Here is an 18,463-nt window from a genome sequence, read left to right as displayed (position 1 = left end):
CAGTACAAGTTAAATTCAAGGCGACAAAGTGCATAACCCTCTTCCACAGTCACAGCAGTTTGATGGACTTCCATAGGGAAAAATTACATTAATTTTACTCCTAGAAACATTTTGTCTTGTCACATGAATGTTAGAAAGTTGAAATTTTCATCTTTTTTAAGCTTATAAAGCAATAATAAAGACATTTCCATCAAGAAAGTTAAATTTAAAGCGGTATTGTTGAAGCTTGGGGAGTTTAACCCTTCATTTCCTTCCAGAAGCGACTCCCGCCCTGCAGCCACTGAAGCTCCTCTGAACACCTGTTTTCAGGTCTTCTTGTGAACAGCAGTGCTCTGTGCGCCTCACCTTTGACCTTTCTGCGGCCACAGGGCAGACAGCGGATACTGGCCGTCCCCCTGCCTCCACACAATGCGGTGTGTGTGTCCCCCGTCCAGGTCCCAGCTGCTGTGCTGGCCCCCGTCCAGGTACTACTACTGCTGCAGGTGGCTGACGGCGCCCGGGCTCGTAAGCTGCTTACACCCTGTAAGACTGTCTGCGGCAGATTTCCTCCGCCTGACCTCGGCTTACAGGAAGTGGTGCAACGGCGCAGGACGGCGAAGGGAAACCTGAATGGGATCTAAAAGCGTTGTTCAGAAGCGACGCGGCCGAGGCTCTGAAAGCATCACGAGTCGTTTGGAGAAGTGAAATCAACTCAGACTGGAGCGGAGCGAAATTCAGTTTCACTTCTGAAGGAAGTTTCACCCACAGGGTTCAAACCGGCCTGCTCACAAACTCACACAACACGCTTTAAAAAAAAAACAACCAAAGAGCTTTAATTATTCCAGAGGTCAGCTGATACAGACGAGGGCAGCAGGCAGTGTCGGGGACCTTCGCAGCTCGCGTAAGAACACTTCGGGCTCGTCTCCAACGTCTCAGTACACACAGGGCGGCCTGAGGACAGCTCAGAGACACTCCTGACACAGCTCCAGAGACAGGACCGTCTTCCTGATCACAACGCTCACGGACATCATGAAGAAACACTCCTTAAATAGAATCGATATGTGTAAACACCAAATACTGCAAAACATTCAATATATTATTTAGTTTACGTGTGGAAAAGTACCTCAGCGTGTTCCAAATTAAAGCAAACAAACCAACAGTAGTCTGAGTACTTTTCTCAGGGGGCCGTTGTGATTACCAGAGAAATGCATTTGTGGGATGAGCAGTGGAGAGCAGCGGCGTGTCCAGACTCCGCTGCTGCTCGTCCCACAAGGCATGAGAAGAAAACAGGAAGTGGCTCCATCCTCTAGACACACACTTCCTGCTGGTGATTCACATGACGGGTCCCTTTAACTCACCCTGAAACCCTCCACTGCTCCACGGCGGCTTGACCTCTCGTGACCTGGTGAGGAGCGAAGCTTTGGCACGGCGTCTTCACCCGTTCACCACACGCCTTTATTATTGCAATCAAATAAATCTTTACAGCAAACAACTCAAACGGCAGTTTCTCTCTCTCTCTCTCACACACACACACATACACACACACACACACACGCACAGAAAAGGCCTTTAGTAGTGAACATATTGCTTCTGCCATCCTGGGATGTAAACATTAGAGCGTCACTTGAGTTTGATGAGACGAGCGACCGTACTGAGCGCGATACGGTCCATCAGTGCAAACGTTCCAGATAAATAGGTTAAATATCACTTCTCAAACAGATCAGCTTCCCAGCTGCTTCCCACACATCGGAGGAATTAAAAGAAGAACTACAGACGGCTTGTTGTTGAAATATCAAAGTGGTTTTGATGTGGATCAGAAACAAAGTGAAGATTATTTCCTTTCCAGCTTGGATTGAGAGTGATGTGCTGGATGTCGGACTGGAGCTGCTGCAAACGTAAACCTGGCATTTAGTGAAGAGATAAAAGGGCAGAAGAAGCAGAGTGTGTTGTGTGTGTCACACTGCCCCCCCCCGGGGTCCAGGTCTCCACGGAGCCCAGCAGCCACCAGGACAGGCTGCTTTGTGTTGATTGGTCGCCTGTTGTCTTGCGAGCGGCAGAACGATGTGGCCGCTGAGCGCGCTGGGAAACTCCTGTGCCTGTGGTCGCAGTGCTGCTCACACGAGAAGAACCCCGTGTGCTGAAACACACACGTCTGAACACACTCACACACTCGTCCCGAGCGCCCGCCTCCGGCCTGCCGCTGAGGCTTTCAGCGGCTGCGCCGCCGCGCTCGGCGCTCACGGTTCCAGCCGGCGTCAGCACGGACTGCAGGCTCGGCTCGGCTCGGCTCCGCCCCCCCCCGGCGCTTGGCGCTGCTACACGGCGGCCGCTGCCGCTCAGTCGATTCGGTTCCCGCAGATGGTGAAGCGGTCGATCTCCAGCAGGTCTTTCTTGGGAGTCCGGTGCTTGGTGTCGGGGTCCTCCGCCGCCTGCTCCTCCTCTTCCTCCCTGGACGGCGCCGGCGGGTCAGCGGCGGGCTGAGCAGGAGCAGCAGGAGGAGGGGCCTCTTCCGCCGCGCAGGGCTGGGTGGGAGGGAGGGGGAAGGGGTGGGTCCGGGGGGCCGGCTGGGTGGTGACGGAGGAGGGGGGAGGAGGAGGAGGGCTGCAGGCGGAGGGAACAACCTGCTCCACCCTGGATTCACCTGGAAAAAAACACCACAGACACACCTTCATGAGAACCAGGCAGTGACCCCGCCTCCACGCCGGCTCAGCGCTCATTCTGCTTTTTTCTTTTTGTGCTTCAGGATAACCTTCATGACGACCGCCAGCTGAAGCTTCAGAGGTCAGAGTTCAGCTCCAAGAGCTGCTCAAAGTCGCTGTTCTGGCTCAAGGTAAGTTCAACAGCTGTGACGGCCGCAGACTGTGAATCTAGACTTTTTCAAGATTTCAAATGGAAACTGAAAGCTTCATGTTGAGTGACTGAAGCTTGGGAAGCTGTGGACACGCTGGCTTCCAGCACACAGCGGCGCAGCGTGTCCCGTCGCCAGCCTGCAGATTAGATCCAGAGAAGACAGAGAGAGACGGCTCCTCAGCTGCAGCCACCAGAAGAAAATCAAGCAAACAGAATAATTCATGTCAGAGAGGAGTGGATATTCTGGAGGGCGTCCACTGAGACCGCCGCCCGGCCCGGGGCTTTCTGATACAACACACTCCCTCTCCTCACTGCAGAATGTGAGTGTGTGTGTGTGTGTGTGTGCATTTCAAACATGAACATGGACTGTGTCTGCCAGCAGAATCCATAGAAATTCAGACTTCAGTCCTGACTGAATAATTCGGAGCTGAATGGGCGCAGTGTGTGTGTGTGTGTGTGTGTGTGTGTGTGTGCTGAGGTTCACCTGTCACACCTCCCGCTTCACTTCCACATGGTGGGATCACACTCAGACAATACCAGCTGTCTCTACATCTTCAGATGCTGTACTCAGGATAAGGTCAAAGTGCACGTGTGTATGTGCACGTCTACGGCTGAGAAAGCTCACCAGGTCTTACTTTGTACTCTGAAGCTGCAACATTCAGGAAAAAAGAAGGAATATAAATGTTAGACTGAAACAACTGGTCCTGTTCTTCACCATGTTGCACTGCTAATGAACAAACGTCACCTTCCTCTTTCTAGAAGGTCAAAAGGTCAAACACTGAGGAAACCAGCGAGTGGAGGTTTTCACTTCAATCTCTTAAAATCCAGCGTCCATCGGAGCCTAAAGTGGAGCAGCGCCGGCGGTCTCTATGGTCTCTCGCGATAGTTTGACTCTTTGGCAAGATGGCGGCGATTGATCATCAAGAAAGTGACGCGAATCTGACGTCACGCCGTCCTCGAGAATTTCAGGCGAAAACGTCATTTTGGTTTCTGAAATGTTTGATGTTCACATGGAAACATATTGAAAACTCCATCTGTTTCCATGGAAACAGCAGAAAAGCCCTAACGAGCAGCGCTACAGGAAATGACTTCTGTCCTGTCAAACCGCCGTGCAGTTTCCTCTGGCCTGTCGAGTATTACTGGTTTATCAGATCCACTGATTCCAAGAGCAGTGAGAGAGAGAGAGAGGGAGAGAGAGAGAGGCAGCCGGGGAGCAACAGGCAACATTATTCATCAGCTAGATTAAATCCCAGGGTGTCTCATTTACCACATATCTATTCCCGTCAAGCAGAAGGCGGCTCTCTTTTGATATCTCCCAAGTAAAATATAACCTCAAACATTGAAGAAGTTTTGTGATTCCCAGCCAGCAGCGGTTTCTCCATCAATACAAACAACAATCACAGCAACTCTCCGCACAGTCAGATGATTTCTTCACATCTTTGCTGTATTTAGATCAAAAATCTCCCGTCGACACAGACTGCCGCCCGCCGAGTCTTCATACAAACTCACTGTTTTCTTCACATATTGGAGGCACAAAAGGGTCCGATGTCAGGGGCGAGGCGACGGATTAACATCCACACATCTTTTATACAAACATCACATGATAAACCGATCATGAAGCCAATAAAGAGAGGAAATTAGAAGATGAATTAAAAAGTGCAGTTCTCACTTCAGAGTCAAAGCATTTGAGTGAATAACTTCTTCTTTGGTCTAATAACTTGTCTCGTTTTGTCCTGTTTTCTCTCGTTGTGTTTCAGCCTCACAGTCACATCTCTGACTGTTTCTCCTGCTCAGTGTTCCTCTTAAGTTATATCTGCTCTCGTTCTCCTGGGATTTTTTCATTTTCTCTTAATCCCTGGTCACTCTCTCATAACGACTGACTTATTGAATGTCCCTCGCCTGTATCGTTGAACACTGATGAACACTGAAGGGCCCTGATAGATGTGCACAGTGTAATTAGTGAGAGTGACGGAGTGAGTATTAGCAGGCAGAGATGATGGGATCACACTCAGTGACCTTTAAAAGGAGGTCAACCTTCATGCCCTGATCCTCTGATCACTCTGTATGATCACTCTCTGTTTGGAGCACAGCTCTTAGTTGACATGCTCTCTGTTTCCATCTATTTTCCACCTCTTATCCGGGACCGCAGGGGCAGCAGTCTAAGCAGGGATGTCCAGACTTCCTGTCCCCAGACTCTTCCTTCAGGATCCCGAGGTGTTCCCAGGCCAGCTGAAAGACATAGTCTCTCCAGCATGTCCTGGGTCTTCCCCGGGGTCTCCTCCTGGGGGGGAAATGCCCGGAACACCTCCCCAGGGAGGTTCCATCCTAAAGAGGTGCCCGAGCCTCCTCAGCTGGTTCCTCTGGATGTGGAGGAGTAGCAGCTCTACTCCGAGCTCCTCCCTGGTGACTGAGCTCCTCACCGTATCTCTAAGGGAGCCCAGCCACCCTACGGAGGACGCTCATTGCAGCCGCTTGTATCCGGGATCTTGTCCTTTCGGTCATGACCCAAAGCTCATGACCACAGGTGAGGGTGGGAACGTAGACTGACCGGTAAATCGAGAGCTTCGCCTTTCGGCTCAGCTCCTTCTCACCACAACGGACCGATACAACGACTGATCACTGCAGATGCTGCACCGATCCGCCTGTCAATCTCACGCTCCTTCCATCCCTCACTCGCGAACAAAACCCCAAGATACTTGAAGACCTCCACTTGGGTCACGACCTGGAGAGAGCAGACCACCTTCTTCCGGTCCAGGACCGGGGCTGATGGGGATGACACCGTGGAGCTTCTGATTTATGAAGCACCAAATGCTTTAACCAGGTAACTGGTAAACACTCTGGGTCATTCTGGATCACTGGGATGAGTCAGTCTTTCAGCTACTGCTAATGACTGTTCGCCTCGTAGAAACCAAGAGTGAACCACATATCGACCTTGCCAGCTGCTGCCGGACTGTGAGCTACCCACCTGAAGGCGTTTGACCTCTGGCCTGGTCGGCCTTGTTGGGGGTCTTGTTGGAGGAGGAGGAGGGAGTGGAGCTCTTCTCAAACAGTTTGTCCTCCATGTTGGCTCTTTTCACGTAAACGCAGGACTTTCCCAGCAGCACAATACTGTTCAACACTTTGAGCGTCACCAGCCTGCAGGGGAAGAAGGCTGAAGTTCAGACGAGGACGTCGAAGAGAATCAAACATTCACCGTAAATTCCTCTGGATGAACAAAAGCAAACATTTCTATCTTAAAGGTGATCAGAATCCCTGTTTCTGTTTCTGCTGAGACATCATATTTCTCTCAGAGCCGTCTTGAGCTGGACCGGAGCTGTAATGAGTCTCCTCCGCCGTCTGGCTTCAGTCTCCGCCGCTCACGTCGCTCCGCCGACACATGCATGTGGAAGCTCACCATCCTGTTGGAGGGCCTCGCTGTGAGGCCCCGGCTGTGACGCTGATGAGTGAGAGACGGACACATTCGGGTCTGTGGAGCGGCGCCTCGGACGCGGAGCGGCTGAATCTCCGCCGGAGCGCGGCGCTCCGCTCGAGTCGGGGCTATTTTTAAACCGGAGCAGAGGGGAGGCCGGAGACGGCACTGGAGATGACAACGCTGTGCTCCTCAGCCCTGAGGGAGGCACGAGCCCGACGGGATCCGGCGAACGAGAAAGAGCGAGGCCGTCAGCGGCGCGGCGAGAACGTCAGGGCTCGGTGTGAAAGCTTATATAACGCTTTGAGTCTCTGCATCTGAATGCATGTTTATGACTCTTCTTCCATGTGTTACTGCGCTTTCATGAGACTCTGAGGCAAAGCTGAACACCAGTGTGTGTGTGAGAGAATGAAGCCGTCACACACATCGTTAAATATTGTAAAACGTTAAGAATTTGACCTGTGAAGTGAAACATGGGAATACAACAGTCGGCACAATGAGGAAGCGTGTGAAGATTAGAAGCCGCTCCGCTCGGATGTTGAGCTGGCAGCTTCTATTAAATCACATTCCAACCTGCGTGCCGTCAGACTGAAGACTTACCCCAGATAAAAGAGGAAGACGCACGTGTACGACAGGGCTCCTTGAACCTTCACTGAACTCAACAGCACTCGGATGAGCTGGGCAGAAAAAAACACATCTCAGAATCTCCCAGCGCGCCTGGTGTTTAATTCCTGAGCAGCAGCAGCAGCAGCAGGCGGCCTCACCAGCACGGCCAGCGGCAGCGGGATGAAGCCCATCCTCCGAGCCACCGAGTCACTGTAGTCGGTGTAGGCCTACGCAGCGACACACACAGATGAACTGATTAGCTGCGTGGGCTCAGTGGCGTCCACGCGAGGATGTGAACGCGGAGACGGCTCTTACGTTCTTCTGCCGGCTGCTGACGAGGTCGAAGGCCAGGCTGGCTCGGTACTCGCTGTACACCTGGAGGACAGACAGAAGACACGCTGCAGCGCCGGGGCAGGCCCAACGGGAGAGAACTTAATCCCGGCGAGGTTCTCACGTCTGCCGGGATGTCGTTGAACTTGGTGATGAAGGCGTGCTTGATCGTGTCGACGGCGATTTCAGAGACGATGACGATGAAGACGTCGGGGAGCAGCACCAGCAGGTGGTCTGAGAGGAAACGCCGTTTAACCACGGCGGGTTTTATTCTCACACTAAGCCATATCCACACAGAAAACCTCTGCAAGCTATCAGAAACATATCCTGGTTGTGCTGGAGTTCTCCACAGTCAGCATCGAGCTCAGACGGTTTAATATTTCAATCTTTATGGATTTTTTTTTCTAACCCTGAGACTTCATGTAAAATACCTGTGTTCCAGGAGAACTGCTCCATATTCCTGAGGCAGACGATGAGCAGCAGAACGTAGCTGGTGAAGCGTTCTTTGATATCTGAGGGATAAATTCAGCAGTTAGCTTCAAGCACATGGCCTCCATTCAGGGTGCGTTACAGCAGCGGCGAGGCCGTCGCCACACCGTTCCGTCCCATCAGCACCCATCTACTGTAACTCTAACGGACGCAGCTGTAAAGGTTTGGCGCGGCGTTAACTGTGTCATCATGAGGTTTCCTCATGAACCCGTCCAGCTGTGATCTGGTGATCGCCGTCTTACCACTGTTGGACATTTGGAACAAGTTGTTCTTCTCAAATTTCTTGAACACACTCCCTTTAATCTCCACAAACTGTGTGAGGAAGCAAAGAGAAAAAAAAAAAGAGAGTCAGTTAGCATATTTATGAAATGAAGAGAAACCGTCACGTTGCAGCTGCAGCGTTTCATCAGCAGCGCCGATTTTCTGGGATTCAGCTGCAGCCAAACACTTTACAGATTAACTCTGCTCACGCACACATTTGATTAGTAGATAGAAAAACAGTGTAGGCTGTGTGTGTGTGTGTGTGTGTGTGTGTACTGACGTTGTTGGACATCATGATGGTCAGCAGTGACTTGTTGTGGGAGTTGAAGGCGACGTTCAGCGTGGAGGCCTGGACCATGATGAGGATTGAATGAAGGACTGAAGGAAAGGCGCTCAGGAAAACAACGTTTCATTAAACTGTAACGTCGAACTGGAATCCAGTCAAACACACGCTCTCTGAACCACGAAGACACGGGAAATGCCTCACCAGAATGAACAGGAACTCATTTCAAACTGAGAAACTCTGAAAACAGGAATCAAGCATGAGCGTAGAAACACTGCAGCGATATAAACCTCAAACTACCCACAGTGCAACTCATCGTTATTCACACAGCTCAACACTCCTCCTCCGGACTCATGAATAAATAAAGTACACACAAAAAACAAGGAATGAGTCTTTGGTGGATTATTTCTTTGCAGTAACATGTATTATTATGTCTGAGTTTTTTCATGGTGGTAGCCTTCACACTCAGTAAACACACAGATTTAACACTATAGAAGGAAACTGACAAAACACACATTTCCTGGTTTCCTGTGTATAGGTCCGATAGTTTAGTCTTTACGTCTTTGGTGTCAGTTTATACAAAACACTGAGACAGATTTGGAGAGTATCAGTGAAGCTGTGCAGCTCTTCGTCTTCTTGATTAAATAATTGATGAAATGAAATGAGATTATACCGGTTAAGAGTGAAACTAGATGAGAGGATACACACGTAGAGCACCGCCATGAGGAAGTGAGGGATCACTCCGATACTGTCTCGCTTGCGCTCTTTGGGTTCAGTGGCCGTCCAGTACAGAGCGTCCAGGATGTCCTGGCCGAAGGAGGAGAAGAGGCGATCTGCTACCTGAGACACACACATACACACACACACACACACACACACACACACACACACACACACACACACACACACACACACACACACACGTTATTTATACAAAAAAAGAATCAACATTACGAGGCGCATGAGGTGAAAGTAATCCATGTCGGCGTATTCTGAGGAGCCACTGAGGCACAGGGAGAACATGCAAACCCCGTGCCAGCGGCGCTAACCGCTGCACGGCGGCGTCACGGTCCGCGGTACCTCCAGCATGTTGTAGATGATGTAGAGCTTGATGACCGACTGTCCTCGGATCAGGTGGTACATCATGGAGTAGTCCACGTAGTGCATCATGGAGAAGCAGAGCAGCAGGATCAGGCCCTTCAGCATGTCGCACACCTGCGCAGGCTGCAGCAGCCGCGACCCGCTAGCACCACACGCACACACACACACACACAGAAACACACAAAGAAAGATCAGCCTGTCTGCATCAACATGGAGGAAGACTCAGCAGCTGATTCTAACTTTAATGGGTGACTCGATGCAATGCCTCATGCTAACGGAAGACCGTCGATGCTCCACATGCACGTGAGTGACTAAGTTTACGCCGAACTGATGAACACACACACACACACACACACGCTGATACCGAGAAAAGGCATGAAACATGGACGCATGCAAACATTTTCAACAACACGGCTTTTAAATCCTGGCTTCATGTGTAGCAAAGAGGACAAGGAGCAGCTAATATGAAGCGCTTCTAGCTCTCTCTCTCTCTCTCTCACACACACACACACACACACACACACACACACACACACACACACACACACACACACACACACACACACACACACACACAGATAACCCACGCGGAGGTGGCGTCTACAGGACACTGTGGATTATTAAAGTTGGTATCTCCTCCTTCATATTGAAGCTATCTGATTCAGAAGACGCATGTCTTTTTAATAAGCTCCTCTTCCTCCCGTGTTGTTGTTGCTGTGTTCAACCTGCTCCTGTCTGATTAAATCAGTGTTTTCCTCGTCTGCCAAACAGACCACCTTTGTGCTCGGGCATCGATGCAAATGGAAATATTTCAATTAGAGAGGAAAACAGCAGCATTTTGGGCAGAGCTGCTTCAGCCGGTGGAGGGACAGACCGGAGAGATAAAGCCTCGGCTGTCAGACTGCAGGGAGAGCAAAGCCCGTTCCCTCAGGGTATTAACATGTGTGAGACATGCGCGGCTCTCAGAATTATGAGCCGCAGCTCGCAGTGGAGGCTTTGGGGCATGTTAAGAAGAAGGCTGACAAATCCATAGGCCCCGTTATTGAGCCGTTGCTGTGACGGGGCTGACCGGGGGAGAGCGGGGAGCTTAGCTCTGACACCGTCTGCATATTCCTGAAGTCAGCGGTTTGACCGAAACTCTGCTCTCAGCTGGAGGCTGACCGCAGAGCCCAGCTGCAGGGACAACCGGGACGGGCCGAGCAGCACTGTGGATGTGGGGATCCCCGGTTTGAAACCCAACACCTGGAGGAAGGAAGCAGCTGAACAGAAACATGATTTCTCACTAAATCACTACAAAGCAAACTAATACTCGACTAACTAAAGCACAAAACACCAGACACACTGCTCTGGATCAACTACGACCTGCAGACCTTCACTACTGATTTCAAGAAGGAAACATCATACGTCACATGACGGCCTTGGAGAGGAGCGGAGAGCAGATCTGAACTGAATCTCGACTCCAGGAATCATGGCCGAGCGTGGAAGGACGAGTAAATCGGTTTAATCACGTGTCTCCTGAGTGGTGAGCGCGACGCTGTGAAGAGAAGGCAGCAGACCAGCAGCTGGGCCTTTTTCTTCACTAAATAAGAGAAAATCGATCGCATCCTAAAGGGTCAAACAGTCTGAATTTATATCCAACACAACAGTTTCTGAAGCTACACTGATGAGACTAACAGCTACTGTTCTCCACACAGGGAGAAGGACATGTCTCAACATCAGGAAGAGGGCTTCAGTTTCCCGGGTTCAGCTCAACTTTTTCATGAGGCAACGGCACCACCCAGTGGTGAAATCTAAAATCTACAGAATCAAATGACAAAAGCTCGACCAGCTTTGTTCATGACTGAATTTTTAGAATAATCCATAACTAACAGACAGAAGTGGAGAGTATTTTATTATTTACATTTATTTTCTGACTAAACGCATATTTTCAGGGTTTGAACAGGATGACAATAAACTGAGTATAAATTCAGACAAACCAGTAAATAACACCTTGGAGGCTTCCTCCACTCAGCGCGGGGTCATTTCTAATAGACTGTGAAGAGGCGTGTTGGTAAACACTCGCTCCGTGCTTCTCACTCTGAACACCGCCTGGCTCCCTGGATACCGAACTGCTGCAGCCGGCTGGAAAAGCACCGCGCGCAAAGCAGCGCTCGCTATCTCCTCCCTACAAGCATTATCTCCATAACACACATGAATAATATGTGTGAGTGCAGCGAAGCCGCGAGCTGCATCCTAATACGGCGCCGCTGAGCTCCGGCTCAGAGGAGCAGCCGGGAGCTGCGTCTCTCACACCAAGCCTTGTTAGAGAAGCTGACTGCCGAGTGAGAAACAGCCATCCTGCTCGCGCCGAGCAGTCGGGGATCTGAGGGGGAAAAGCAGGACGAGCGGGGCTGTTTTCCTCCTCAGCAGCTGCTGAGAGGCGTTCCTGAAGCCCCCGGTCGGAGGTCGGAGGTCGGGGGTGGGGGTGGGGTGACCATGCATGCTCCCTGAATCCTCCCCACACTGGTTTACAGGAGCTAAAGCAACACGTGACCCTGTGAGGACCTGGCGTGGCGGCTTGGGTCTGGAGCAGACAGGATGGGGATGAGAGCGGACGGGTGGATGGAGGATGGAGGATGTGGGCCGGTTCAGGGGTTCAGGGCTGTGGGACTGGTTCTGAGGGGAGGGGAGGGGGGAGGGGGCGTACCTGCTTCTTCTGCAGTAGGGGCATGTTCGTGCCCTGCAGGGGGGAGAATCAGACAGAGTGTGAGGACGGGGGGGGCTGCACACCGATCAGCCACAACATTAACACCACCTGCCTCAGGTCACGTTTCTGCTGGGTGGAGTGAAGCAGACTCCACCGACCACACACACCAGGACACAGCCCAACACTGAACACTAGAACAGAGCCACTGATTCACACCAACATCCGGACAGTCCAGTCCAGCAGCAGTCAGGCTGAGTGCTCAGGATCAACACGCCGTCAGGATAAGACCACCAGGACCTTCTCACATGCTCACATGTGACGGCGAAAAGAAGAATTACACTCTTCATACCGAGCATGATGCTTCAGGACTGTCAGAGGTTTAGTCAGTTTCATTGTTGCTGATCCGCATACGACCAGTTCAGAGGGGTTAGTTCTTTCTTTAGCACAACATTCGGGCCCTTTCACACGGCAGCTGTTTCAAGAGAAAATGCTAAACTGTCGTTGTGTTTTGGGATTCCCTTTACACAACAATGATACTCAGAGCATCTGAAAAATCCTCCTACTCCGTCATCATGTAGAGGTTGTGTAGCTAAAGTCATTACTTTCAGTGTTTCTGCAGTTGCTGTGTGAACGGAGGTCACTCTCAGAACGCTGCCGTGTGAACGTGAAACTTCTCTGAAATGAAAACGCGAAAACAATTGAGTTTTCGCTTGAAATGTTGTCGTGTAAACGGCGCCTCAGTCCAGCAGATAAACACAGATCAGTGATACTCAACATTTAACACAGATTGCTTCTGACAGCTGAGCTGGTTCCTGTGTTTTATTAAAGTGTTAGTAAAGGATGTTGATTCACACACAGTGACGACCACTGTCCTGCCTTAGAGGTCCAGCATGTGACAGGTTTTCATTTAAAACTCTGAAAACTCAGATAATAGGCATTCATTCTTCAAAAGACAAAATGTGAGAGGAGCTGGACTGACTGCTGCCCCCTACTGGTGGCATCTGGGAACAAACACAAACAATGTACACCGTACAGAGATTACATGTCACTGTGTGTGTGTGTGTGTGTGTGTGTGTGTGTGTGTGTGTGTGTGTGTGTGTGTGTGTGTGTGTGTGTGTGTGTGTGTGTGCTCTAACCTGAAGCCGCAGCATGGCAGGGTGAGGACTCGGAGCAGGGCCAGCAGCACTCTGAGGGGCAGCAGCGTGAAGACGTACAGGAAGGCGTCCACACACAGGAAGAAGCCGAAGAGCATCAACTGGAAGAGTCAGAGAGGAGAGGAAGCGCCGGGTCAGGGGAAACGTGCACGGTGCACAGCATCCAATAAGAAGGAAAGAGTACATGCTGCAGCTCATACATACAGGGAGTGTGTGCCACAGCTGCCAGCTCAGCCTGAAAGCTGTCTGAGCCCTCATGGTCTGAACCCTCCGGACAGGAAGTCAGCTGAAGCTAGCAGTGCTGGTCTGACAGGAGGGCTCAGCGCTCATTGGTGGAAGCTTGGTGGCTTCTCTTGGGGCCTGGTCAGCCGAGTTTTCAGTTCACTACCTAACACAGAGCAGCCACTGAGCTTTTCTGTTTACACACATTCCTCTGGCCTCAAGCAAGAAGAAACACACATCAGTGCTGAACGGGACTGCTAACTGAGGGTCCAAACACCCCAGAAAACACCAGTGAAGACCTTGACACTGAGAAACACAACAGTGTAATTAAAGTTAATTTGAATTAAATGGCAGAGTGAGGCAGATGGCTGTGAAGTAGTGTAACTGGGGAGCAAAGATTCAGAGAAAAATACATCAATTCAGAAATTATTCTGAAAAAGAGGAATTCTTGGAGAAGAAAAGTAAACAAAGAGGATAATTGTTTGTATGAAGATGAGCTCAGACTGTGGGACAACGCCCTCTGGAGTTTATATGGCAGAACTACAAAAACACTTTAACAAAACCTGTCACTCAGGCAAGTGGTTAAATTAAATATTTATCCTGATGTGAAGATTTTGAGTAACTAGTATTGATGACAGTTAGACCATATAATAATGAAAAATAATAATATAAATAATATATATCTTTATGTACAACTGTTTACAGATTGTTTTAAAATGAGGAAACTAATTAAAACTTAATGTTGAAAAATATTCCACTTCATTATATGAAACATCAGAATTATTCCTTTGATAAATAACCAAGACTTCCTCGTTTTGAAGCTTGCAGATTAGAAATTGATGAAGAAACTATTGGTTAATGACTGTAACAGTAAGACTGACTCAGGCTGGCCGTCCCTGAAGCTGATAACACGACTTCTGCTGGGAACGGCAGCAGACAGAGGGCGATAGCGGCGGAGGGAAGGGGGGCGGCGTGCGGCGTGTGCAGGGGGCCGTTATCGCTCGCTACCTTCTCCAGCTCCTTGGGAATACGCATGCATGTGTAAACTCTCTCTCGGCGCTCCGTGTACTTTGCCTCATTGTGTTCCAGGAAATAACCTCTGGTGAGCTCCGCACAAATGAAGCGTGTCAGCGACGGATCTGGAACAACAGCAGAGCAACAGTGTGAGCACAAAGCCATTGTCTGCAACTGTCAACACAGTGGAAATCCAACCTTTAGAGGCCGACGGGAAAGGAAACGTCTCTGAGAGGTGGATTCAGGACACCACCAGCTCAATACTGACAACAGAGTACAGTGAGCTATACTTCAAGCTTACATTCTGAAAATGCTTTCATGGGTTTGAAAAAAAAAAAAAATCATATTTATCTTCAGGCATTAATCACATATTAGAAAGTCTAGACAACATTGAGAAAATAGAACCAAACCATGTCATTCTATCAGGTTCAGATTTCACTCTAAATGTCCCTGTATTGTCTCAACTATCTTAAGCCTCTGAGAATAATTCACATTTTCATAAGCTGAAGACAAAGAGGAGCTCATCCTGCATCTCTCATCTTCTCTCCTACAAGACAATGTTGGCGCAACTTGCAGGAGATTTGATGTTACAGGGTTTATTAAAATACCCAGGAGGGGAATGTATAAAGCAAAAAGTAATTCTAAACAAAGTAAATAAAAAAACAACATAAACAACATTTACACACATGACTTCATCTCCAGAGTCTCCCTCTTCTTGGCTGCAGTGTAGAATATATCGTACTTCGCACTGTTCTGTATTTGGTCAGCCATGTTTCCATGATCTGTGACCTTTACTCATACTGGTACAGATAAATTCAGAGTGCCTGCAGTTTGAAATAAGAACACAGGGCTCCATAAACGGCGTTACATAACTCCTGTAGTTGGCTGAACACTCATGTGAACTCTCCGATCTAGAGATTAACGGTGAGTCTGAAGTTCTACAATCAAGAAAGGGGAGATTTTAATATGAGAATATGTTCTCGGTTTATATTTTACCCAAAAACACATCATCCTTGACTTAATGATTTACAGTCTGGAAACAGGAGATAATATCAGCTGCACTTATAGAAGCTTTGGCAAAAGTTTGAAAACATTCTTTCCAACAAATGGTTTACTTAATCTTGCAATCTTCATTCAAATCACCCTGATAAACTTCACCACATCTCAGGAGTTAACGAAGGACAGGTGAGGAACACCCTTCATAAATGAATAGGTCATAACTCAACTCCTGGAAAATACAAACACCAACACACACTGTTTAAATGACCAAGAAAAAAATTAACAAGCTGAAGTCAATGGCTTGTGATGCCTGTCCCATAATTTACAAAAATAACAAGAGAATATGAGCAAAAACCCAAATCAACAAAACCAAAGCAGGACTGAGGTGCTGACAGCGAACCATTCATCATGTCTGCAGTCATTGTAAAGACATAGTGAGCTAACCTTTATGCATTTCGGTGAATGGCAGGTTTTCTTCCGAGGGTTTTCTTCAGGACTCTGAGTCTCAAAATGTGGCTGAACTCTGCAAATTGCCCTTTGTGATAAATATGCAATATGTGACTGTCTGTCCGTCTCAGTGTTTGCACAATGATGGTCTGGCTACATGCCTCTCGATGTCCTCAGCCTTCACCCAAGACCAGCTGAGGTCAACCCCTGCTCTCCTGCTCTCTGCTCCATCAGCCGAATTAAAATTACAATGCATGCTTTAATAACCATGATCACAGCAGAGTCTGGTTCTGCAGCTTTCTTCTTATTATTATTATTATTATTATTATTACAATTATCATTATTATTATTATCATTATTATTATTATTATTAATATCAAGGGCCTTAAAATGGCTATGTCATATATGGAACTTTATGAATGTCGTTGACATTAAATCGAATTGATTGGAGCTGCTGAACCAACTCCGATTAGAGACTAGATTTATTTTGGAGGTTATAAAACATTCAGAATGTGTAAAGTATTCACAAAGCTTCATGTTAGTGAGTAAAAGTATTGACGGAAGTAAAATTCCTGACATTCAAGGCGAACATGATTAAACGAGCGACAGAATTCACTGTAACCCAGGACGATCTGATTTAATGAACATCAAATCATTTCTGTCTGGGATTGTTGGAAACATAGTTCTGACGTTTGTGCAGCTGTTGGACGGTGAGATATAGAGTCAGAAACAGGTTTCATAACTTGACTTGAACTAGTAGTTTTAAGTTACTAAAGAGCACAGTTTATTATTAGCTAGTTAACCGAAGCACCGGTGACTGTAAACAAGCTTCTAGACGCTCCTCACGTGGCTTCGGTATGAAGCCAGTGGCTCCCCGTGGCCGGAGTGAAAGCATTAACGCAGAAAGCGTGAAACAGCACATTCGTCGGTTAATTAGTTGGACAGTTTAATGGTTGTTATCTGTCGGGGAACGTCAGGTTAACGGAGGTTACCTGCTGGCAGCTCCCGCTGCTCCCTCCTGACAGCGCTGATATCGTAGAAGCCCAAAGTCTCCGGCAGCTCCGCGGTCAGGCTGACTTTCCCCGACCTGTGCAGCTCGTCCCACGGCGTTTTTGGTCCTTTGAGTCTCCTTTTCAGCTCAGTTTCAGCTTCTTTCTCCTCTGACAGCTCGGCCCCCGACACCTCCGCCATGTTTCCTCCAGCCGCCGTGCCGCCTGGTGCTACGTCATCACTGCGCGAGGCTGACGTCACGAAAACGGAAGCACGCAGAGTCGTTTGACGTCCAGCTCAGTTTTTCTGTTTAAGTTGAAAAGTTATATTAAGTTTAATTTATTTAATATTATTTTATGATTTAACTTTGCTTATTCAAATCGCTATTGACTTTCAATGTGTTTTACATTTTTAACATTTCCAAATCAATCCATTCAAGTTTCTGTTTCATTTTCACTTTAACTATCTCATAATTTTCAACTGTAATGATTTAAAATAGCTTATTTTTAACTTTCTAGTTGATTTGAAAAAAAAAAAAAACCAAGCTAATTTTAACTAATTGAATTTAACATTAATAATTTGTTTGTATGTATTTATATATACCGTATTTGTGATTATGTAAAATATTTTCGAATAATGTATGTGGGATCAAATAATTTTTAGGCAATCACATGCAGGTTAGGGCATATTGATAGAAGTTTTGAAATCCTGACAAATTGATCTGACTGCCAAAAAATGGTTGAATATGTTTAGGCTATTATACACAAGGTAATTTGTCATTTTTTAAGAAAAAAAGGGAAAGTGACTGTGGAATTTAAAAGCTTGAGTTACAACTTTGAGAAAGTTTTATGTTTTTTTTTTTTTTAACTTCATCGTTGACTTGATGGCAGCAGGGGCTGCATGTTTTTGCGGTACTCACATTTTCCACTTGGTGTCGCCAAAGCTCCATAACATCTTCCCGGAGTTAAAGTCTACCCAACAACAGGCTCGCCGCTCTTATCTGTTCCCAAAGTTTCATTCTGTGCTCATATTCTAAGTCAGAGGACTTTCTATGGTTTATTCTCTGGATGACTGAAGCAGGTTCAACGAGGCAGTATTTAAATAAAGAATAATCTCAGATAGGGCCAGTCAATTAACAGCATCTGGGTGAATAAAAAGGAAGCCAAAACACAACTGTCTGTGCAAATCTGCAGTAATGATCGGATTTTAATGTTTCACACTGTGGTGCAACGAATTCTGGGTGTCTGAGGAATCGTAGGGTGTAACATTGTGTGCTCATTATTGCTTCTTATGTCATTCTCATGAAATAACCAGCTTAAAAAAATGTATAGCTGACTAAATGCAGGACATTTCCTGAAGCTTTCTTTGGCCACTTAAAAGGTTAAAAAAAGACATGACAGGAATAACTCTTACAACCCAAAATACATTTCCTCACAGTGTAATTAAAATTATACTTTGAACATAAAGCCGAGAATGTAACTGCATTTCTTGATAATTGTGCAGAAACAGCCCCGAGTCACGCTTTCTTCAGCAAAGTTGTTTGAAAGAGCCACAAGACGAAGAGGAAACGTTAAAAATTGTATTTTGACAATGATGCAACATGATAGAAAGCTCCGGGACAGCTAGAAAACAACCCTCACAGA

General features: G+C 47.8%; 1 protein-coding gene across 1 annotated transcript; it reads right to left on the bottom strand.

Moving 5' to 3' along the window:
* Positions 1-811: 811 nt before the first annotated feature.
* Positions 812-17,038, bottom strand: tapt1a (transmembrane anterior posterior transformation 1a). The gene is made up of 14 exons (XM_030101527.1): positions 16,823-17,038; positions 14,379-14,509; positions 13,131-13,249; positions 9,288-9,450; positions 8,912-9,047; positions 8,205-8,302; positions 7,906-7,975; positions 7,606-7,686; positions 7,299-7,408; positions 7,160-7,219; positions 7,003-7,071; positions 6,839-6,915; positions 5,795-5,964; positions 812-2,620 (listed from the first exon to the last, which is right to left on the bottom strand). Exons 1-14 carry the CDS (start codon positions 17,019-17,021, stop codon positions 2,316-2,318), a joined length of 1,788 nt encoding a protein of 595 aa, XP_029957387.1. The 5' UTR covers positions 17,022-17,038; the 3' UTR covers positions 812-2,315.
* Positions 17,039-18,463: the final 1,425 nt, after the last annotated feature.

This window comes from Salarias fasciatus, chromosome 2 (genome assembly GCF_902148845.1).
Source record: "Salarias fasciatus chromosome 2, fSalaFa1.1, whole genome shotgun sequence".
NCBI lineage: Eukaryota > Metazoa > Chordata > Actinopteri > Blenniiformes > Blenniidae > Salarias > Salarias fasciatus.
Note: the sequence above shows the minus strand (reverse complement) of the source record. Positions and strands in the feature narration are given on the sequence as shown.